Here is an 18,739-nt window from a genome sequence, read left to right on the forward strand (position 1 = left end):
CAACCTATATATGACTAAAGAAGCCTCTTGGATGAGAGGTGAAACGTCTTCAAGAATCTACTTCTCAAGTCCAGTTGCTCCAGATTCCACACTGTATGACCTGGAAGAATGAGAATCTACACAGATGAAAACATGTACAGTCTAATTGTGACAGATTTCTCAGCATAAATGTAAATGTGTGGTGGGATGTTATTATCATTACAAAGTGATGTTATCAAGTTATCAACAGCATGAAAAAGTTAAAAAAAACAAAAACCTTTGTAAGAGTTGTGTTCACTGTGTCATTTGAGTCGTTTTCATACAATCAAGCATGTTTTCCTTCTATATTTCAAAATATTAGTCATTCAGTCAACACTACAATCGAGAGCTTGTTTAATTATTTATACTAAAGGCTCTATGATGACAGCCAAGAATGTCTCCAGATTCAGATCTTTTTTGACACAGGTGGCATCAGACATTTTCTATGGAGTGGTCTTCTGGAGTAGCAGCATGGGATGACAGGAAGAGACTCAACAGACTGATCCAGAAGGCCAGCTCTATCCTTGGATGCCCGTTGGACACAGCCAGGTGGTGGGGGAGAGGAGGATGATAGCAAATCTATCATCAGTGGTGGAGAAGGACTCCCACCCCATGCAGGACACTGTCTCTGCACTGAGCAGCTCCTTCAGCGACCAGCTGGTTCACCCCAAGTGTGTGAAGGAGCGGTATCGCAGGTCCTTCCTTCCTGCTGCTGTGAGACTGTACAACCAGCACTGCTCTCAGTAGAACACACACCACAGGACTCAACCTTTGCAATTACTAAATGTGCAATACTTACTTTCCATATGCATTTATTGTGACAGCTCTGTATATATTTTATTATTTATATTTTGTACATATCTGTTTCTTGATTTTTTAAATATTCTGCTATCCACTTTGCTGCTGTGACATGCAAACGTTCCCGTTGTGGGACGAATAAAGGAATATCTTATCTTATCCAGAGGAAGACTAACCAGCTCAAAAAAATACCTGAAAATAACTAATCCACACTGACAAAGTCTTGGTCCTGAGAATGTGGCTGTGACCCAACTAAAGGTTTGACCTTTGAGAGTTAGCCAGATATGAAATATTGTCATTTGGATGTTCTGAATCTTAACTTCCCCTTGGTCTGCAGAGGAGCAGGCAAAGCAGCAGAGGTGGTGGTCCTATTTTTGGAGGGGCTATCAGCAACCCAGTGGCATAGGTCTGAGTGACAGGACAAGTGTTCTAGTGGACACTTCCATGCCTCATTTGGGGCAGACATTCCTCAGTGTAAGCAGACACAGACCCCCATGCCATCATATTTCTCTCTCCTTCTCCCCCTCTCTCCCCGTGGCTATGATTCTTGGCCCACTCTGAGTATGGGTTGGCTAACAGAAGAGTGTGTGTGCATGTGGGTGTGGTCAGGTGTGAGGTTCGGCATTGGAGCTGGACTCAGAGAGAAGTCTACAACCTGACAGAGTGGTAAGCAAAGAGCAGGTCAGAGCTCTTTAAGGGGGCCCTGACCACTGACCATGGGGCCAAAGCACTAAGGGCCCCCCAGATGAAATAACAAAAAACTAAAAGGAATGGAAAATAATCAAGAACAAGAAGAACAGCTTTAAAAAAAAGGGAGGAAGAATGGTTGCAGAAGAAATGATAATTACGTTATCCGGGGGAGCGCCATGGGGGTTTCGTCTCCAGGGAGGCATGGAACATCAAAAACCACTTCAGGTTGCTAAGGTGAGATGGTCACTCAGAAGGTTGGACAGAAGAGATCACTGAGTTGAAAGCAGAAAGTAGAACACTGCACTAGATTCAAAAGTCTTCCTAAAGAGAAGTGAGACGTCAGTTGCGTTATATTAGGTAGAGATTTAAGGAGCTGTGAAAAAGTTGAAACCAGGGCCTGATTATAAGTCATCATCTTTTTTGAGAACAGTCTTCAAACAGAAGCGCATTAATGATTGACTGGGTGAACTTTAAACTTCCAGGAGCTGGGTATGTAAGGCAAGCCTGTTGCATATCTGCTAATTATTGCTGCTTATCCTATTAAACTGGCTAGAGCTCAAACTTACTGTGAAACTATAGTGGAGCTAACTGGAAAATCTGACAAATAACATACAAAATTCTTCAGTTGTTCTTTGAGCAGTTAAATGTTTACAATGCATTTATCTATTTGCCAATATTCTGAGTGACTTATGGATACTTCATACCAGTCACCTATGACCATGATCTGAACTAGTATGTTTCCACTACGTCGTCATTTCAGTTAGAAAATCAAATGCCTTCAGCCATGTTTGGTCATGCAGGTTACCTGAGATTTATTTGGAAACGCAGTAGAAATCACACAGGTAAGCATTAAATGTAATGGAAGTTAATGGATTTACTTCAGTTGTTGAAATCACTGTGCGTCAGGCTTAAATAGTCTCCAGTGACATTTTTTTGTAAAATACTCAAATTATACTAATTTGTAAGCATTGCACACCACTTTTATTTGTACATCTTTTTAACTTAAGTTAAGAAAACATTACATTTGTAAAGAAAGAAAGGCTCTCTGCTCATTTTACTCCCCTTGAGCAAATTCTTCTTGTCATCACCATAAGGGACATGAGTTGTAAAAAATCATTTATCTACAGTCTTTGCTCTACCTTCTTGATACAAAGAGATCTTATTTCTGTATATTTAGCACACCTGCACACCTATTACTTGTACCTTAATGTACAAACATACATAATGTACATACTTTTCCCACAATTGTTGACTGGGCAGAAGTTGTTTTCTTGGTAGCTATATTTGGTTAAGGAGCAGCAAGTCACAAGGTGAGCCAAGGTGTGTGTTTCAGTCCAGCATTCAAAAATGAACTTCATATACTATTTTTGTACATGGACCACTCAGCATCTTGCTGCTCAGAAAATATATAATTATTTATTGTAGATTTACAAGCCAAAGAAATCCTGATGCTAAACCTCAGTTGTACTCCATATTGCTTGTTAATAATTATTTTTGCCACCATATGGCAATGACATATTCATTCTTCTCTGAAAAGTATTCTTATATTCATCATGATGTTTATATATCTAAATAATCACCCTGACAATATCAGCATCTTTGAAGACAAAACTTTGTCTTTGTCTTGGGGTTGTCTACATAACATGGAGCTTTTAATGTCTCCAGTTACTCATTGTTATTGAGGAAGCTTGTTAAACTGAAAGATATGTGCAATGGATTATGCACCTTTATATATATATCATTATTATTACCTTTATGACTTGGAACCACAAGGTGATTGACTGAATGAATAACTGATATCCTGAAGCACCGACAGACACAGGCCACTTTGAAAGGATTATCTAAATGGGGAAGGGAGATTTCATTACAAACAAACCAGAATAGCTGGATATAAAAGTAAATAGGCCAAATAAAAGCCACACGTCCTTATCTCTGAAATCTGACATACAATGTTCTTTCAATACAATGCAATACCTTCAATCAACACCACAGTCTGTCTTTAGTTTTTTCAAACATCTGCTTTGAATTTTTATGAGGCATGTTGACATGGTTATCATACACCTGAGGCATTTCAGGGTGGGCATAACACCATGGTCCTAACAGACTTATGGTATAAATAGTAAATGAAGATGGCTGCTGGCCTGCATTTCCCTGTTTAACTGTGCTTGACTGCCCTATTTGAGCTGCAATATGTGGCATATGTCCGCAGAAGATCTGCAGGACAAATTCTAATCCCTGTCTCGCTCTCTCTATCACAAAAACACAACTCTGTCAGGTTTTATTACACATTCCTGAAGTTACAAAACCAAATGTCTTAGTTATAACATAGCATGGAGAGAAAGACTGAAAAAGTGCTGATGTTTGTGAGCTTCAATTCTATATTTAAACTAGAGAAAAATATTATTTTTTAAAATAGATATTTTACACTCTTGAAAATGAACATAAAAACAAAGAAAAATAAAAGGAAATGATGAACTGAGCTTCAAGCAAAAAAAGCTGCTATGTCGCATTTGACAGCGAGAGGGCTGGCCACAACCTGGGCCCCCTTGATAGCAGCTCTCTTTCTTTGATCCGTAGGATTCAGCCTTTCCTTATTTGTTGAAAAATAAGATAATAAAAGAAAAAGAAAGGAGTGGAAGGGGTTTATAATGTTTTTAGTATATTCCAACACGATCATTGTATCCAGGGTAAAAAATAAGCCCTAAATAATCTTACGTTTGTGATAATCCAATAATGAATAGTAATTAAGTGGCCCTGCTGCTGCCCTAGGCTCCGTCCTATGGAACTGTTGGAGCCAGTTCCCTTCTGTTGCGATGGGTCTCAGTTGTCTCCCAAAGTAGAAGATGGTTGTATTTTCTGGTCCATTTCTGCCGTGAATTCTTCCATTTTTTTTTATTTTTAATATCCTCTGGAAAGTATGTGCTAAAATCGAATAGATCTTTTCTCAGTTTGGCCCACCAAACCCCCTAGTCATAACTTCACTCACCACCATACAGATTGAGTCAAAATTTTCGTATACCTTGGGGCCTTGTTGGGATTTCACGGGTTGACACTTCCTTCTCAGTTTCTCGCTCTGTATTGTCTTGTAACCCATATCCTCCTTCCCGTACTTTTGTCCCCTCATTATTACAGCGATGAATATTCATTTAATTAGTATAGATTCTTGTTTTAGGGGAAATTTAAGGCTGATACCAGAGCTCTGTTACTAAGCTGTCATGTCGTGTTGTGCGTCACCAGAAGTCTTCTAAATTTAAACTTTAATATGATAAAATCTTGGAACAATAGAATGAAAATATAGCAGCATCAGGCCTCAAACTGAAACTTGATCATCCTTGTGTATTGAAAGAATTTGGAATTTATGTAAAACACCCATGCCTTTAATTATCAGCATTTAAATCAATCAATCAGCCTGTATTTATCTAGCACTTTTCATAAAAATAAAATGCAAAACAAAGTCCTTCATATACAAATAAAATACAACACAAAGTGCTTTACATAGAAAAATACATGCATCCCTTGGACCTGGGCTTGTCTTAAGACATAACTTGAGATATGTCTTTGAGACAAATGAGAGTTGTCTTTGACTTACGCTAAAAAATCATGAAGAATAAATATTTGTGTAACTTTTTGTTGCCTATTTGACTGTTTGAAACTTTGCCTCTCTTTGCTTATTCAGGTGCGTAAACGCAGCAAGGCATGCAGGGCTGGGCTACGAGAAGGTGACGAGCTGGTGTCAATCAATGAGCATGCATGTGGACGACTATCCCACGCCCAGGCCATGAACCTCATTGACACCTCCACTGGAATATTACACATCCAGGTCAAAAGGTCAGAGAGACAAAATAATTAAACTTTACAAATGATAAACTAAAGATTCAGGAAATTAGATTCTAATATCATACCTAAGGGCCCTCATTTGGCCACATTAATATTGTAAACCCTCTATTTATTTGCAGGGCACCTGCTGGTTTTCAGTCTGTTGTGCTTGTGACCCGTGCCCCATCTCCCCGTATAGACAAAGAGTATCGTGCTGCTCTGCGTGCCATTTCACCCACCCACCTACACCATGCACCTGTCCGAGAGGTTCACCGTAGCCGCTCCTCCCTGACCAGTGGCTTGACATCTCCACCTGGTAGTGAGGCTTACTACGGTGAGACTGACAGTGATGCAGATGTGGCAGGCTATGAGAGGCAGCGCCGGCAGAAACGCCGCAGCCCCAGCAACTCAAACCCTGGGAAACCTTCAGCACGAGCCTCCCCTGAGGGAGGGGAAACGTCAGAGATGAGTGGCTATGACAGCGCTCCAGATGCACACATTTACCCCACTTTGTTAGATCGGCGGGGGGGAGATGGAAATGGAGGAGAGGGGCTACAGGAGGTAGCAAGGAGGGAGGTTATTTATCAGCCTCCTGTCCCAGGAATGTGGTCCTCACAGACATCCACTGATGCCTCCTCCATCATCTCCTCAGCAGATGACCAAGGGCCACGGGATGGCGGGCAAGAGGGGGACAGTGGCTTTCTGGAGCCAGCCAATGTTCCACTGGTAACCCCTGAGAGGGCAAAAGAGGCTCTGATGCTGGGCTCCCACAGCCAGCTTGTGCCCATGGTGGGTCCTGTGAATAAACCCATCGATGAGGAGCTTACAACAACTTACATGGAAAAGGCCAAGCAAGCCAGTGAGTACACTTTAGGACCTTTACATGTGCTTCACATGAGCTGTCCAAACTTATGTTTACATTTCTTTTTTGAGCACTTTTTTTGATCAGATATACTTAAGTGTGAAAGGAGGAGAGTGGGGAACAAAGGGAAGAACTTGGCATTGCACTTGGTTGCTGGTAATAATCTTCTTAATACCATAATAAGTTAGAGGATGTGTTGTGGCTGTTGTGAAGTTATCCTTCAAGTAACCTACAACATGCAATTTTCCACTGGTTTGCAAATATTTTCAGTTAAGTAAAATGTCACATTACATAAGCCTATTGATATTCAAATCCATCCCTCCATTCCATTTCCTGGAAGTGCTCCTGCACAAAGTTAAGAGATACATGCCTGATAAAGACATTGGGATCAGGACAGAGTTTTATGCTCATACATGAGTCTGTCTTTGGTTTAAAGATTAAATCTGAAAATTGCGACTTCCCTAACCTTACAGCAGTACTGATGTTTTGCTACTATGCAACTAAATCTAATAGCTATTGCTTTCATACCCTGCAGAACTGAACCGAGGAGAGACACTGCAAGACAAGCATGTAAAAGAGGCCAAAAGCAAGTGTCGAACAATTGCATCCTTGCTGACTGATGCTCCCAACCCTCACTCCAAGGGTGTACTGATGTTCAAGAAGAGGCGTCAGCGCTCTAAGAGGTACACCCTCACCAGCTTTGGTAGTGTGGACGAGGACAGGTGTCAGGACTCACAAGAGGAAGATGGGGTATTCCCTGGCAGCGAATCAGAGTTCGACGAAGATGGTTTCTTGGCTGTTCCAGACCCAACTTGGGATAGTGACTACTTGCAGATGCTGGAGAAGAGGGCAACTGCAGGCACTGAAGGTCGTGGGGATGGGGCAGAGGATACTCCAAGTCCAGGGTTGAGTGACACTGCAGGCAAGGGTGTTCACTTGTTTGAGCAGCAGAGAAAGAGAGCTGTCGAGCATGCGAAGAAGGTGGAGGCAGCACAGCCTCAGACTCCTCAACAGCTTCAAGTCCATGAGCAGGCTCAAATGTACCAATTGCATCCAGAGATACAACTACAGATGCAACCAAACTTCCAGCCTCAGCATATTATACCACCTAGGCCTACACCCATACAGCAAGATCTTCCCCAGGCTCCAGATCAAGTTGCTTTTGGTGCCCATGAGGTGTGTAATGGTGATCTATCCTACTCGGCAGTTAGTGCAGCTAGCATGGTGATGCCTCCACCACCTGTGGCACCCAAACCTGACACAGCCTCAGTGACTATTCTGACCAGCTCTGCACAAACAACTGAAACACCATTACCAGAACTACCTAATAGTAATGTTCTCAACAGAACAGCACGTCCTTTCACTCCTGGCTTCATCAGCAACCGAGCTGTGACTGCCCCTGTAACGTTCCGACCACCAGTCACAAAGATGTCCCAGGGTCCTGCTTTAGCAGCTGTTGTGCCACCACCATTCTCCACTGCCTCTGAACTAGTCATTAATCCTACATTGGTAACATCACAGCTACCCCCTGGTCCTCTGTCAGTGATCTCCCCACCATCCTCTGTACCTCAAGGTCCATTGGCTCCAACACCAGAACCTTGTGTTACCTTTCATCCTTCAGCCGTCTCTAGCTCTGTAGAGACAATACAATTAGCATCATCAGTAACTGCTGTTCATCAGGCTCCATTTGTAACTGTGCCCCCAGTGTCTATACCTTCAATACAAGCGGCTTCACTAGCATTGATGGGTCCAGCCCCTATATCTCCAACCCCTGTTCCTGATCCTACAGTTCGCACAGGAATCTTACTTGAGGCTAGACGACGTAGTGGCAAAGTCAAATCTATGTTTAATGTGCCAGATATCAAAAAGAACTCCCCAAATCCTGAGCTTTTATCTATGGTGCAGAACCTGGATGACAGGTCCACCCGACACAAATGTGGCCAACCACCCACTGATGCTAACTATGATGCTTTAGAGGAAGAGCAGAGTGGTGAGGCTGGCATGGGCAGGCTGCCTCCTCCAGTGGCACCCAAGCCTTGGGTCATCCACGAAGCCCCAAGTATTCTTCAGGCAGGGGGCAAGGGGGCACAGTTGTTTGCTCGCAGGCAGAGCCACATGGGTATGTATGTAGTTGACACCCTATCTGAGATCCCTTACCAGCAGAAAGAGGCCTTGCAGAGTGCATCCCTACCCCTTCAATCTTCCTTCAGTTCTTCCCTTCCCTCTCAGTGGAAGTACTCCCCGAATGTCCGTGCCCCACCTCCCATTGGGTACAACCCACTCCAGGGCCCCTCTATACCTACAGGGCCTCAGAGGGATACAAGCAAACCAGACAGCAAGGGTAGAGGAGGTTCTCTAAGAGAGGGCATCAAAGCTCTGGATTTCATGAGAAGACAGCCCTACCAGCTCAGTTCTGCCTTGTTCAACTATGGGGGCAGTGCTACAAATGTATTAGCCATGCCTTCTTACCAGGCCCAGAGGCAGCAGCAGGGTGATTACTCAACAACAATGGTGGGCAGCTCATTAACCTCACCTAAGCAGATCCCCATCAAAACAGCCCGTGTCTATGAGATCAAGCGTTTCTCCACACCAACACCTATGTCAGCTACCACTCTGGTTCCCAAAGTCATTGCACCTCGCTCAGCCACAACACTTGGTGAACGATTCGCTCACTCTGGCATGACCTCCCCACCGCCTGCCCCTCTCTCTCTAAACCCAGCCCTTCTATTGACACCAGCAAAAGTAAGTGCCCCAACCCCAGCTTGTCCTTCCTCCCAACCAGCTGGACTTCCCAGCCTCCCGAACATCTCTGCTACCCCTGTTCCAAACACTCGGCCCTGCGCAGTGCCTACACCTTATACTCCAGTATCCTACACCTCTGGGCTCCAGGTAGCCAAGCAATTCCAGAGTGCCCCTGAGCTTAGTATCCTCGTCTCTTTACCCCCACTCAAGTCCAACCCAGTTCAGGCACCCAAACCACATTTTGTTGCCACCAAGGGAGGTGTCCAGCCCCGTGTCTGGAGGCCAGGAGCAATATGAAAAGCAGTGAATCAGTCACTACTACCAATTCATTACTAACATGACTAGTCAAGTATTGCCAAAATATAAAACAATAACAATTATAGTAATTGATTAACTGTTCAGATCTCCCTGCCACCCCTCCTGTCAAGGAAATTTCAAAATGGCTCACATTTCTCAAATTTTGTCTTAATGTGTCTTGATAATTGCAAATTTAATACAAAATCCTAACATTTTGGCTGGTTGGTCAAACACAGCATTTCAAAGATATTACCTTAGGTTTAGGAAAGTAATGACAAGTAATTATCAAACTGATGGTTTTTAAAATGTCAAATTAGTGAAAATAAGTAGCCCTTGATCGGCAAATTCATCTAAACATGCCATGATTCTGTATAAAATGAAAAATCCAGTCAACTTATTTACTGTTAGAATGTGAATAATGGTAATGGTTAATAAATATCAACTTGCTGTTTAAAATGCTGCTATCACATTTATTTGGCTATTAGCACATTTATTCACATGTTTATCAGAGTGACTATAATAATAATAATAATAATAATAGCTGGGGGAAATGTGGTAAGGGGCTCTATCGAGTCATGTTGGCACACACATGGCCGAGACTCCTACAATATAAAAATTTTCACCAGGTCTGATGCGTGTGCAAATATTAACCTTTTGAGCATGTTTAGGCACCCAGAAATGTGATTAATTGGAGAGAATTATAATATTTTGTATGATTAAAATAGGTCCTTACGCTTCTTAGCGCCAGGACCCTAATAATAATATGGAGTATGCTGTACAGTCCACCATATGCCTGTCCTTTGAGAGGTGGACTGGATGTTTTTTTAAAGAAATAGTTGCCTTTCTAACCATAGGATTAAATCACTGAAGATGTATGTTGTAGTACGTTGACAGGTGGAGTTGGATGAAAGGCTTTTTTCATTAAACATGTATTCTGTTATTCAGTACTTTTCTTACTAAATGATGTGCACAAAACAAAAAAAATATCCACTGTCTGTAGCAAGATCAAGCCGAAAACCATGATGAACTAGTCTGCAGGGTTACAAATGATGCATAACCAGTTGAAAACTAAAATGTTTTAAATGCCTCAGCTTACTGTAGAGTTTTCTTTATACTGTTAGTGAGGTTGTGTCATATAACCAGAGAGAAATTCTATCTTTTTTAGCATGGGTCACATTCAACAAGTGTCCATGCTGTCACTGAATGTACCTGTCTCTGGATATCAAAGCTTACAAAGGCATCTCAGGCACACCAGAACCCATTTACTATCTGTGGGATCTTTGCAGATATATGTACATTTTAATTTTGTATTAAAAATTGACACAGATGAAGGCATGTGTCTTTTGTTTTGTTCAATTGTAGTGGGGTGCAAGGGGAAGTTGATGAACTGAGTGGCACCAGTATATGAAAAAGGGTTCGTGGATGTGGACTCTAGGCTTGATATGGGTAGGTCAGATTACAGAATGTGGTCTCAGTTAAAACCTTTTAGATCTCAGCCCACTTCTCAGAAATAGTCCTGATCAGATGTTATAAAACTGAAGCTTTTGATTGCCTTTATACAGTTTCTATATCGCACCGACAGTAAAAATGAAAGGTTAATAGCCAATCAAGTTTGGCACCAGAAGTTTTATTGACAACCTAGAGAACGTGATAGAAACAAATCTAGTTTATTCTGGTGTAATTCCCTTACGGGGGCAGTATGCGATTTTGGAGAAAGCTTGTTTCTGTGTTTGTTGTGATTTTACTGCTGACACACTGACCACTAGGCCAAAGCCATGTCTTAATGCAGTGGTTCTCAATATTCTTTATTCCTGCGCCCCCCTATCCCTTATCCAGGTCGCTTGTAAACTCACCTTAAAACAAACGCCCCCCAAGGTCACCTCAACGCCCTCCTTTCAAAATTATTGCTTCCAGCGCCCGCCCTCATCCTCTGAACACCCCCCTGGGGGGCGGTACTGCCCCTGTTGAAAAAAGCTGTCTTTAGGTGTCAACGAGTGATGCTTACAAACTGCACTCGGCTTGTTGTGTGGTGCGTACCGCACCAATTTTTGGGGGAATTACAGAGCCAGGGCTGAGCCAAAAACTAAGATTTTTTTTTTCGCGTGTTGCTTTAGAATTGTTTACTGACCCTTTAATTATGGAAAAGATAAAGGATAAACATATTTAATGGCTATGTATCTGGAGACACTGGGTATGTTCAGGGAAACAAGAATGAAAAGAATATGTTGGTTTTAGTTGTATAATTCTTGGGCAGATACTTTTGTTAATTTTTATTTTATTCAAATTTTTTTAATATAACTTGTCTAACAGCTTTTTCTCGTTTTAATATTATGGCTTCATAAAATGTAGTTTGTAGGTATAGTTATGTTGTGGTAAAAAATATGATGAACTACTTTTTTTCTGAATGTAGTTGGATTTAATGATGAGTGTGAAAATATTTGTAATTAATGCTGAGTAGACATTTATATAGAATAGGAGAATACCTTTTAAGACAAATAAAATTAGATATGAAAGCTCTCCAGTTGTCTGACTTTACATTGCCTCCTGTTTTTGATTGTGTTATCTGGCACTTGCATGAAGCAAATTATAATATAAATAAATGAGCAGTACAGCAATGTTTTAATTGAAAAACTACACAAACAATAACCATGTACAATAGTTACCCTGCTACTTCTATATGAAATTATATAATTTCTGCAAAAATTAGACTACAGTAAGATAACCAGCTCATTTATCAGATATTCTAAATCCTGATTTATATTGATGTTATACCAACCCTTCTTGTCTCACACTTTCCCTTTATCCTAAAATTTGGTCAAGAATTAATTACCCTTGGGCTTGGGTCAAATATGTGCTTGACAAAAAAAATTCCCCACAGCGTCAGATACAAGCATGAAAGTCATTCAGTTATTAAAAGATGACTCTATTAAAGTGATCATACAGCAGATTAAACAAAAATGTCCTTAGGCTTTAGATCAAATAGATGTTTGGAGATGAGTCTAAAATTACAGTATATTAAGGGGTCCAGACATGGTATTTTAGGCGGGACAAAAGAATGCTTAAAGGGTCCATATTGTGAAAATGTCTGTTTTTTTAAATAATAAATAAGGTCAGTGGGCTCTGTAAGTACCGTAAGTGTCAAAATGGTCAATAAACAGATAAGTACACAGCCTGCATTCAGCAGCTGCTTTTTTTACAATGCCCCAGGACTTACGCAGAAATGTTATGTCATAGCGATGCAGTCACTGCCGTCAGCCTTGCCCCAGCGCCCACCCATCATTCCGTTGCTGAGCTATCAAGAATACGAGAAAAATCAGGAAGTTACATCATTGCACAGGATTCCTAAGGATATTAATACAAGAGACCAGAATTAGCTCAGAATTATTTTACCTTTGCAAAATTCATCAATAACCGGTGTCGGCCACGACGTGGAGCTGTTGCTGGGGCAGAGACGCCGGCTGTTCTGGACTGTGAGGGAGCGGGAAGACCAAAATAACAAAACCTTTAACTTTCTGTTGCCAGTAGGTTGGGCTATAAATGTGGTTCAATAATGACATGCAATTGTGTAGATGGCAGGACTGTTATCATGCCTGACAAATTTGGTAAAGATATGACCACATATGGATGAGTTATGACAGTGTGATGGTTCATGGCGGCAAATGGAAGTTTGCCGCCACGGCACGAGGAGGGCATCAGACGAAAAGTCACAGATTTGTCTACATGACATCATCATTGTGTTTAGCTTTTCTGAGCAATTTTGAGGTGGATCTGCTCAAGCTGATAGGCAAAGGACATTAAAGTATAAAACATGTCACTATCTTTTCCCAGCAGGTGGCACTATGACTTTCGGTCAATATTGACATGAAGATGTGTTGAGGGTGGGACCGTTATCATGTGTGAGAAGCATGATAAATGTGAGTACCAAATTTCGTTCATCTACATCAACGTTAAAGCTGATAGAAATGTGGTAGGGGGCGCTATTGAGACATTTTGCCACGCCCAATCACAAGATTCATCTGACAATGACTGGCACACCTTCCCAGCAAGTGTGCAAATTTTGGTGAGTTTTCATGCATGTGAAATCAGAGCAAAATGCACTCGGTTAGGAAGAAATATAACTAGAGCATGTCGTCCTTAGCAGGGACGACATGCTGCGAGCAGTGTCAAGCAGGCCCTCGATTACGTGTCGTAAGTCAGGATGTGTCGTGTATTTCACAGCCCGTATCCGCGGAAACATGATACGCACTTGACCATGGCTCAATATCGACATGCAAATGTGTTGAAGGTGGGACTGTTATCATTCCTTAGAAAGTTAGTTAAGATATTCCCATGTTGAGTGGCCTTTTTACGGGAGGCCACACCCATGGCGTTTGACATAGTAAAAATATTTTGATGACTTCTCATCACAAAGGTCTTTAGATGACAACGACCGAATATAGAGTTCCTGTGATTAATTCTGTAGGAGGAGTTTGTTGAAGTTTGATGCAGCAAAATGCAACCGACATCCGGGTGGGCTGAGCTAATGGCTCTCAGAGGGTTTTTTGTAGGTCGTCCCATGATACATGTGCGTACCAAATTTCGTTAATGTACATCAAATTTAAAGATGGGGGCCTTGAATTTGAAATGTTATAGGGGGCGCTAGTGAGTCATTTTAACACAATTAGACTGCAGAGCCATTTCAGACATGAAGATTCGCCCCCCTTAACCCGTCTGCCAAGTCCCTAGAAAACTCATTTGTACACACACCAAATTTGAAGCGGCTCATGTGAAATCTGTCGGAAGGAGTTTGTTAAAATATAACGTGTGAAAATGGCAAAAAAAGAGGCAAAATGTCACTTTCAAATCAAAATGGCCGACTTTATGTTGAGATTAGCATATGCCTCCAATAGACTTTTAGGTGTGGTTGGAAATGATAAATGTTCCTGCCAAATTTCATCATTGTAGGTGAAAGCTGAACGAGGGGCTTAATTTTGGCAAATTTGTAGGTGGCGTTGTAGAAACATTTTTCCACGCCCAGGCTGAAGCTTAATTTTATGCAAACTATATCCGATTTCTGGCAAGTGTGCAAATTTAGGCGGGTGTACATGTACGTTGAGGCAGTGAAAAGTGAGGGCAATGCGCGCAGAGACAAATAATAATAGTCCTAGCAAAAACAAGAGAGCCTCCGCCAGCCTCCTACTGGCCGGTCCTCGGGCCCTAATAATAATCCTTTGCAAAACAAGAGGCCCCCCTTTGGCTTGGACCCCTAATAATCTTTACAAAAACAATAGGGTTTCCAGTACCCTCAGGGGTGGACCCCAAACTAGAACTGGGAGCAGTGTATGACGGGGTCCAAGCTCTGGCGAGTCTCCTCCCGGCGAGTCCCCCCCCCGACAACTTGAACACGAGTACAACATTTTTGGGTGTAATAGGCATACTCCAAAGACTTCACTTTAAGGCATTCTCCTGAACAGGAGGAACTACTTGATTTTGAAGCCTCTGAAGATGATCACAGTGATGGCAATAATAAGGCCACTAGCTCAAATGCTCAATATGTAGAGGACGATGGAAGCAATGTGGTTGAAGAGTACATAGCATCCCTCTTGTTGAAATTAAAAAAGTCAAATGCTCAATATGTAGAGGACGATGGAAGCAATGTGGTTGAAGAGTACATAGCATCCCTCTTGTTGAAATTAAAAAAGTGTTCATGTTACAGTTCAGTGCATTGATGAATTGGTAGATGATCTTCACTTCATAGCAGGTTCTGCACCAATAAGATATATTGTTTGTTTCACATTTAAAGAAAGATAACCCAACGGTCGCTGACACATTTGTTACATCTCTAGTGGAGGAATTGTGCAAATCTAATCCCTTAAGCACAGCCCTTAGTGCTGCTTGACTCTTTCTTCATCATTCAAGAGACGCCTGTATTATAAAGACAAATTTGAAGTTGTAGTGCCTGTTGAATACAACTTTGAGCTACTCTTAACTCTGTATACCTGGCCTTTCTGTGCAAAGCGTATGACATCAATGCTATACTGAAGTGCTTGCCCCTTTGTTAAAATACATTGCTACTTCGGAGCGTGATGGCGTCTAAATTTCTGCTGTTAGACAAAATGTGAAAGGCACTGTTTTGCGTAGCTGCGGATAATCTTGAGGCACACTCGATTTGTGGACTAATGGAAATTATTTTTGCTTTTTTTGATCATGTCTAACCTTTTGACCTCTGCCTGCCCTCAGATTCCCCGGTACCAGTCTGATTTCCTGTGCTTTTTGTTTGCCTGCCTTGCCTGCCCGGCCTGCACTTTTTCATCCCCTGATCAGCCCTCACCAGCCATGGACTCCACAAGTTTCACCTGGACATTCTGTTTTGTTTTATAACAATAAATCCTTCTAACTTCATCTTCCTCGGTGTCCAGCATTTGGGTTCAACCGGATCTGGTGCATTGCACATAACAGAACGATCGGGCCAGCTATGGACCCAGCGGACACCAGTGGCCTTTACCCCTTTTCCACCAACTGGAACCAAGTTCCAGTTCCGGGCCGGTGCTAGGGCCGGTTTGCAACTGGTTCCACCCTGGAACCAACTGAGATCCAGTTTGTTTTTCCACTGGCAAGAGATCCATGTCATGAGGTCACTGTAAACGTCTCCATAAGTCTCCGCTTTCCCAGCAATGCTTGCGCCAGCTTCAATCACAACCACAGCAATGGCGGACTACGTTGCAGTTCTACAAGTGTTGCTCCTCCCTTTGAGAGCCTATATAGGCATCCAAACACGTCTGCTCCAACAAATTTGTGCTTCTCGTCCCTATCCTGTGCTCGATTGCTGTGGTCGGAGATTACGCTGAAGAAGAAAGGTATTTATCTATCACGTTTTTGTTCTTATTGACGCTGAACGTACGATTCTGTTAGCCTTTGTTGTAAGTGACCTGGCTAGCTCAATATAGCTAAGCTAGTATCTAATAATTGAATAAAACTGGTAACTAATAATTGAATAAAGTAATGACAAGCCGTTTTCTTTCATTACAGTTAGTGTTGCGGCTGATGGCAAGGCGGAGGTCACATGCTCTCTGGGCGCACCCACCATCTTACCACTGGTGGGACAGCCCGCAACAACTCGTGCAGAATTTCCGTGTGTCCCGGGAGTCATTCGACTACATCTGTGACCGTCTAACGCAGGGGTGTCAAACAAATTTCCCCCCTGGGCCACATCAGCATTATTGGGCCGGTTGTAACTTAAGACTATATAAATGTAACTACTCATTAGCATATTGTTAAATATATGTCTCTGCATTTGATTATTTATTTAAATGTATAAATATTGTACATGCATTTACATAAATGTAAAAAATATATATGTAAGCACTAGAATTAATGAAACAATTACCTGTTTCACGGTAAACCACGGTGAAATTCCCGACGATAGTTCTACCCTTTCGAATTATAATTATCATTAAAACCTTGGTTATGTTGTAAAGCAGAATCAAACACCGGCACATCTCTGCACATGATAGGATTTTTGGGTATGCAATGCAGCTGCAGTAGGTCTCTTCCTCATGGTTTTTTTCTTTTTCAAGAAAGGACAAACATATGCTGGCCACATAAAATAATATGGCGGGCCGGTGGGCCTTGAGTTTGACACAATACATACTACCGTTTGTGTGTCCCAATAGGAAAACGGGTAGCAATTGCCCTCTGGAAGCTGGCCACCAGCAGTGAATACAGGACCATCAGCCATTTGTTTGGAGTAGGCCTGAGCACTGTGTTTAATTGTGTTCAGGAGTTCTGCAATGCTGCCATCACGGTGCTGCTTCCTATGCACATTAGATGTCCTGATGCTGACAAGTTGGTGGAAATGGCTACTTTCTTTCAAAACAGTTGGAGAGTACCACAGTGTGTTGGTGCAATAGATGTCAGCCACGTTACAATAATTGCACCGGTGGAGCATCCCCGAGACTACTACAACCGGAAAGGACGGCATTCAATAATGTTGCAGGCAGTTGTGGATGGCAAAGGACTTTTCTTGTCTCTGTTGGCTATCCAGGGAGTGTGCACGACGCAAGAGTGCTGAGACAGTCACATCTGTGGGAAGTCCTCTGTGACAGGGAACTATTAGGACAAAACAAGGTGACCATCTCTGGCTGTGAGGTTGGACATTATAGATAGGTGACTCGGATTATACTGTGCAGGCCTGGCTAATGAAGCCCTTTTCAGACACGGGAAGACTGACCCTGAACAGCACACCTACAATTACAGACTAAGCAGTCCACAGTCTGTTGTGGAGATGAGTTTTGGGACGTTAAAAGGACGATGGAGGTGCCTCCTAAAAAGAAACGACTGCAAGCTGGGGCTTAGAAAGAAGATGGCGCTGCCCTGCTGTGTACTTCACAACATTTGTGAGGAACATGGCGATAATTTTGCATAGGAGCACACAGATAGGCATGTTAGCATTCAGCCACATGTTCAAGCATTACCTGAGTATGGTAATCAAGAAGGGGCAAACATTATAGCGGCATTAACGAACTACTTCAACAGAGGGATGAGTAGTTTTTTTTCTTTGTTACAACACTGTCTATGCTATTTTTGTATCATATTTTTTAATTTCCCCGTAGAAAACATACAGAATAACACCTGTCTGTTTTGAAATTTTGGAGTACACATTGAAATTTGGATAATTCCGTGGCCGTCCACTGCTGCTTCTCCCCAAGTCCTTCTTTTGGTCCGGGTAGTCCTTTTATTATATTTTTTTAGTTTGTTGTTGATCTGCTCGGCATTCCTCTCGTACCCTGCCGTAGCCATCTCTCTCTGTAATTGCTTGATAATCGCCTTTGTTCATGTGGCTCCCTCCTGGATCTCCGACTAGGACCATAGTGAAAGGAACCAGTTTGTATCCTCCACTGACCACTGTTTCGTCTTTGCGTCCATACTAAAGCTCTGTGTTTTTAAAAATGCTGGGAACAAAGTTTTCGTTGGTCTGCTTGGTAAGGATAATCACGCCCCCGACCCCTGACTTAAGCGGTTCCCAGTTCCAGATCAGCTCAAAGTTGGTGCCACCCTACCAGTGTTTCTGGCCGGGAACCAGTTCTCTTGCGGTGGAAAACAAAAGAACTGGTTCCTGATTGGGCACCAGCTCCGAACCGGCTCCGATTTTGCCTCGTGGATAAGGGGTATCAGAGCAAGGGATTCTACTAGGCCAACACAGCCAAGTGTTACAGGGACTCTTGGAGACTCAACAACGATTGGAAGCCAGCTTCCACAGATTAGAAGGTCATGGAAAGCATTTTTCCATTGCATTTTTCCATTCCACACAGCCAGGAAAGTTGTTTTATGAATGGACTCAATGAGTCTTTCTTTTTGAAAGACAAACTATCTCTCAGAGATAAACCAGACACTCTGGATGATTTAATCACATTGTCTATTTGTCTTGATAACCGGATGAGAGAAGACGGGAACTAGGGCTTGTACCAGCTTTTTCTCTCGGTCCTCGTCACCTGCCGTTAATTACCTTGCAGTTCCACCTGCTTAACCTTTCCCAGC

The 18,739-nt window shown here is 42.3% G+C and overlaps 1 protein-coding gene and 1 long non-coding RNA gene across 6 annotated transcripts in view; one reads left to right on the plus strand and one right to left on the minus strand.

The window, feature by feature from the left end:
• Positions 1-1,461: 1,461 nt before the first annotated feature.
• Positions 1,462-11,740, plus strand: synpo2la (synaptopodin 2-like a). The gene is made up of 4 exons (XM_035606138.2): positions 1,462-1,740; positions 5,183-5,334; positions 5,463-6,181; positions 6,720-11,740. Exons 1-4 carry the CDS (start codon positions 1,639-1,641, stop codon positions 9,221-9,223), a joined length of 3,477 nt encoding a protein of 1,158 aa, XP_035462031.2. The 5' UTR covers positions 1,462-1,638; the 3' UTR covers positions 9,224-11,740.
• Positions 1,521-18,739, minus strand: part of LOC124850746 — a 28,478-nt gene continuing 11,259 nt past the window's right edge. For 2 of the 5 annotated variants that reach the window (XR_007031566.1, XR_007031569.1), the window contains exons 3-5: positions 12,614-12,691; positions 12,438-12,515; positions 5,990-6,118 (exon numbers count right to left, since the gene is read on the minus strand). This is a non-coding gene — a long non-coding RNA (uncharacterized LOC124850746). Of the gene's footprint in view, positions 1,779-3,257; positions 3,348-5,989; positions 6,119-12,373; positions 12,516-12,613; positions 12,692-18,739 lie in introns of those variants that run through there. The other 3 variants (XR_007031567.1, XR_007031568.1, XR_007031565.1) reach the window with 3 other exon arrangements.

This window comes from Scophthalmus maximus, chromosome 10, assembly GCF_022379125.1.
Source record: "Scophthalmus maximus strain ysfricsl-2021 chromosome 10, ASM2237912v1, whole genome shotgun sequence".
NCBI classification, from domain to species: Eukaryota; Metazoa; Chordata; class Actinopteri; order Pleuronectiformes; family Scophthalmidae; genus Scophthalmus; species Scophthalmus maximus.

Bases quoted from the DNA above. Each gene is read 5' to 3' on its own strand.
- synpo2la (XM_035606138.2), top strand. From the start codon at position 1,639: ATGGTTGCAGAAGAAATGATAATTACGTTATCCGGGGGAGCGCCATGG. The intron at 1,741-5,182 runs GTGAGATGGTCA...TTGCTTATTCAG, and splicing joins AACCACTTCAGGTTGCTAAG to GTGCGTAAACGCAGCAAGGC. The intron at 5,335-5,462 runs GTCAGAGAGACA...ATTTATTTGCAG, and splicing joins TTACACATCCAGGTCAAAAG to GGCACCTGCTGGTTTTCAGT.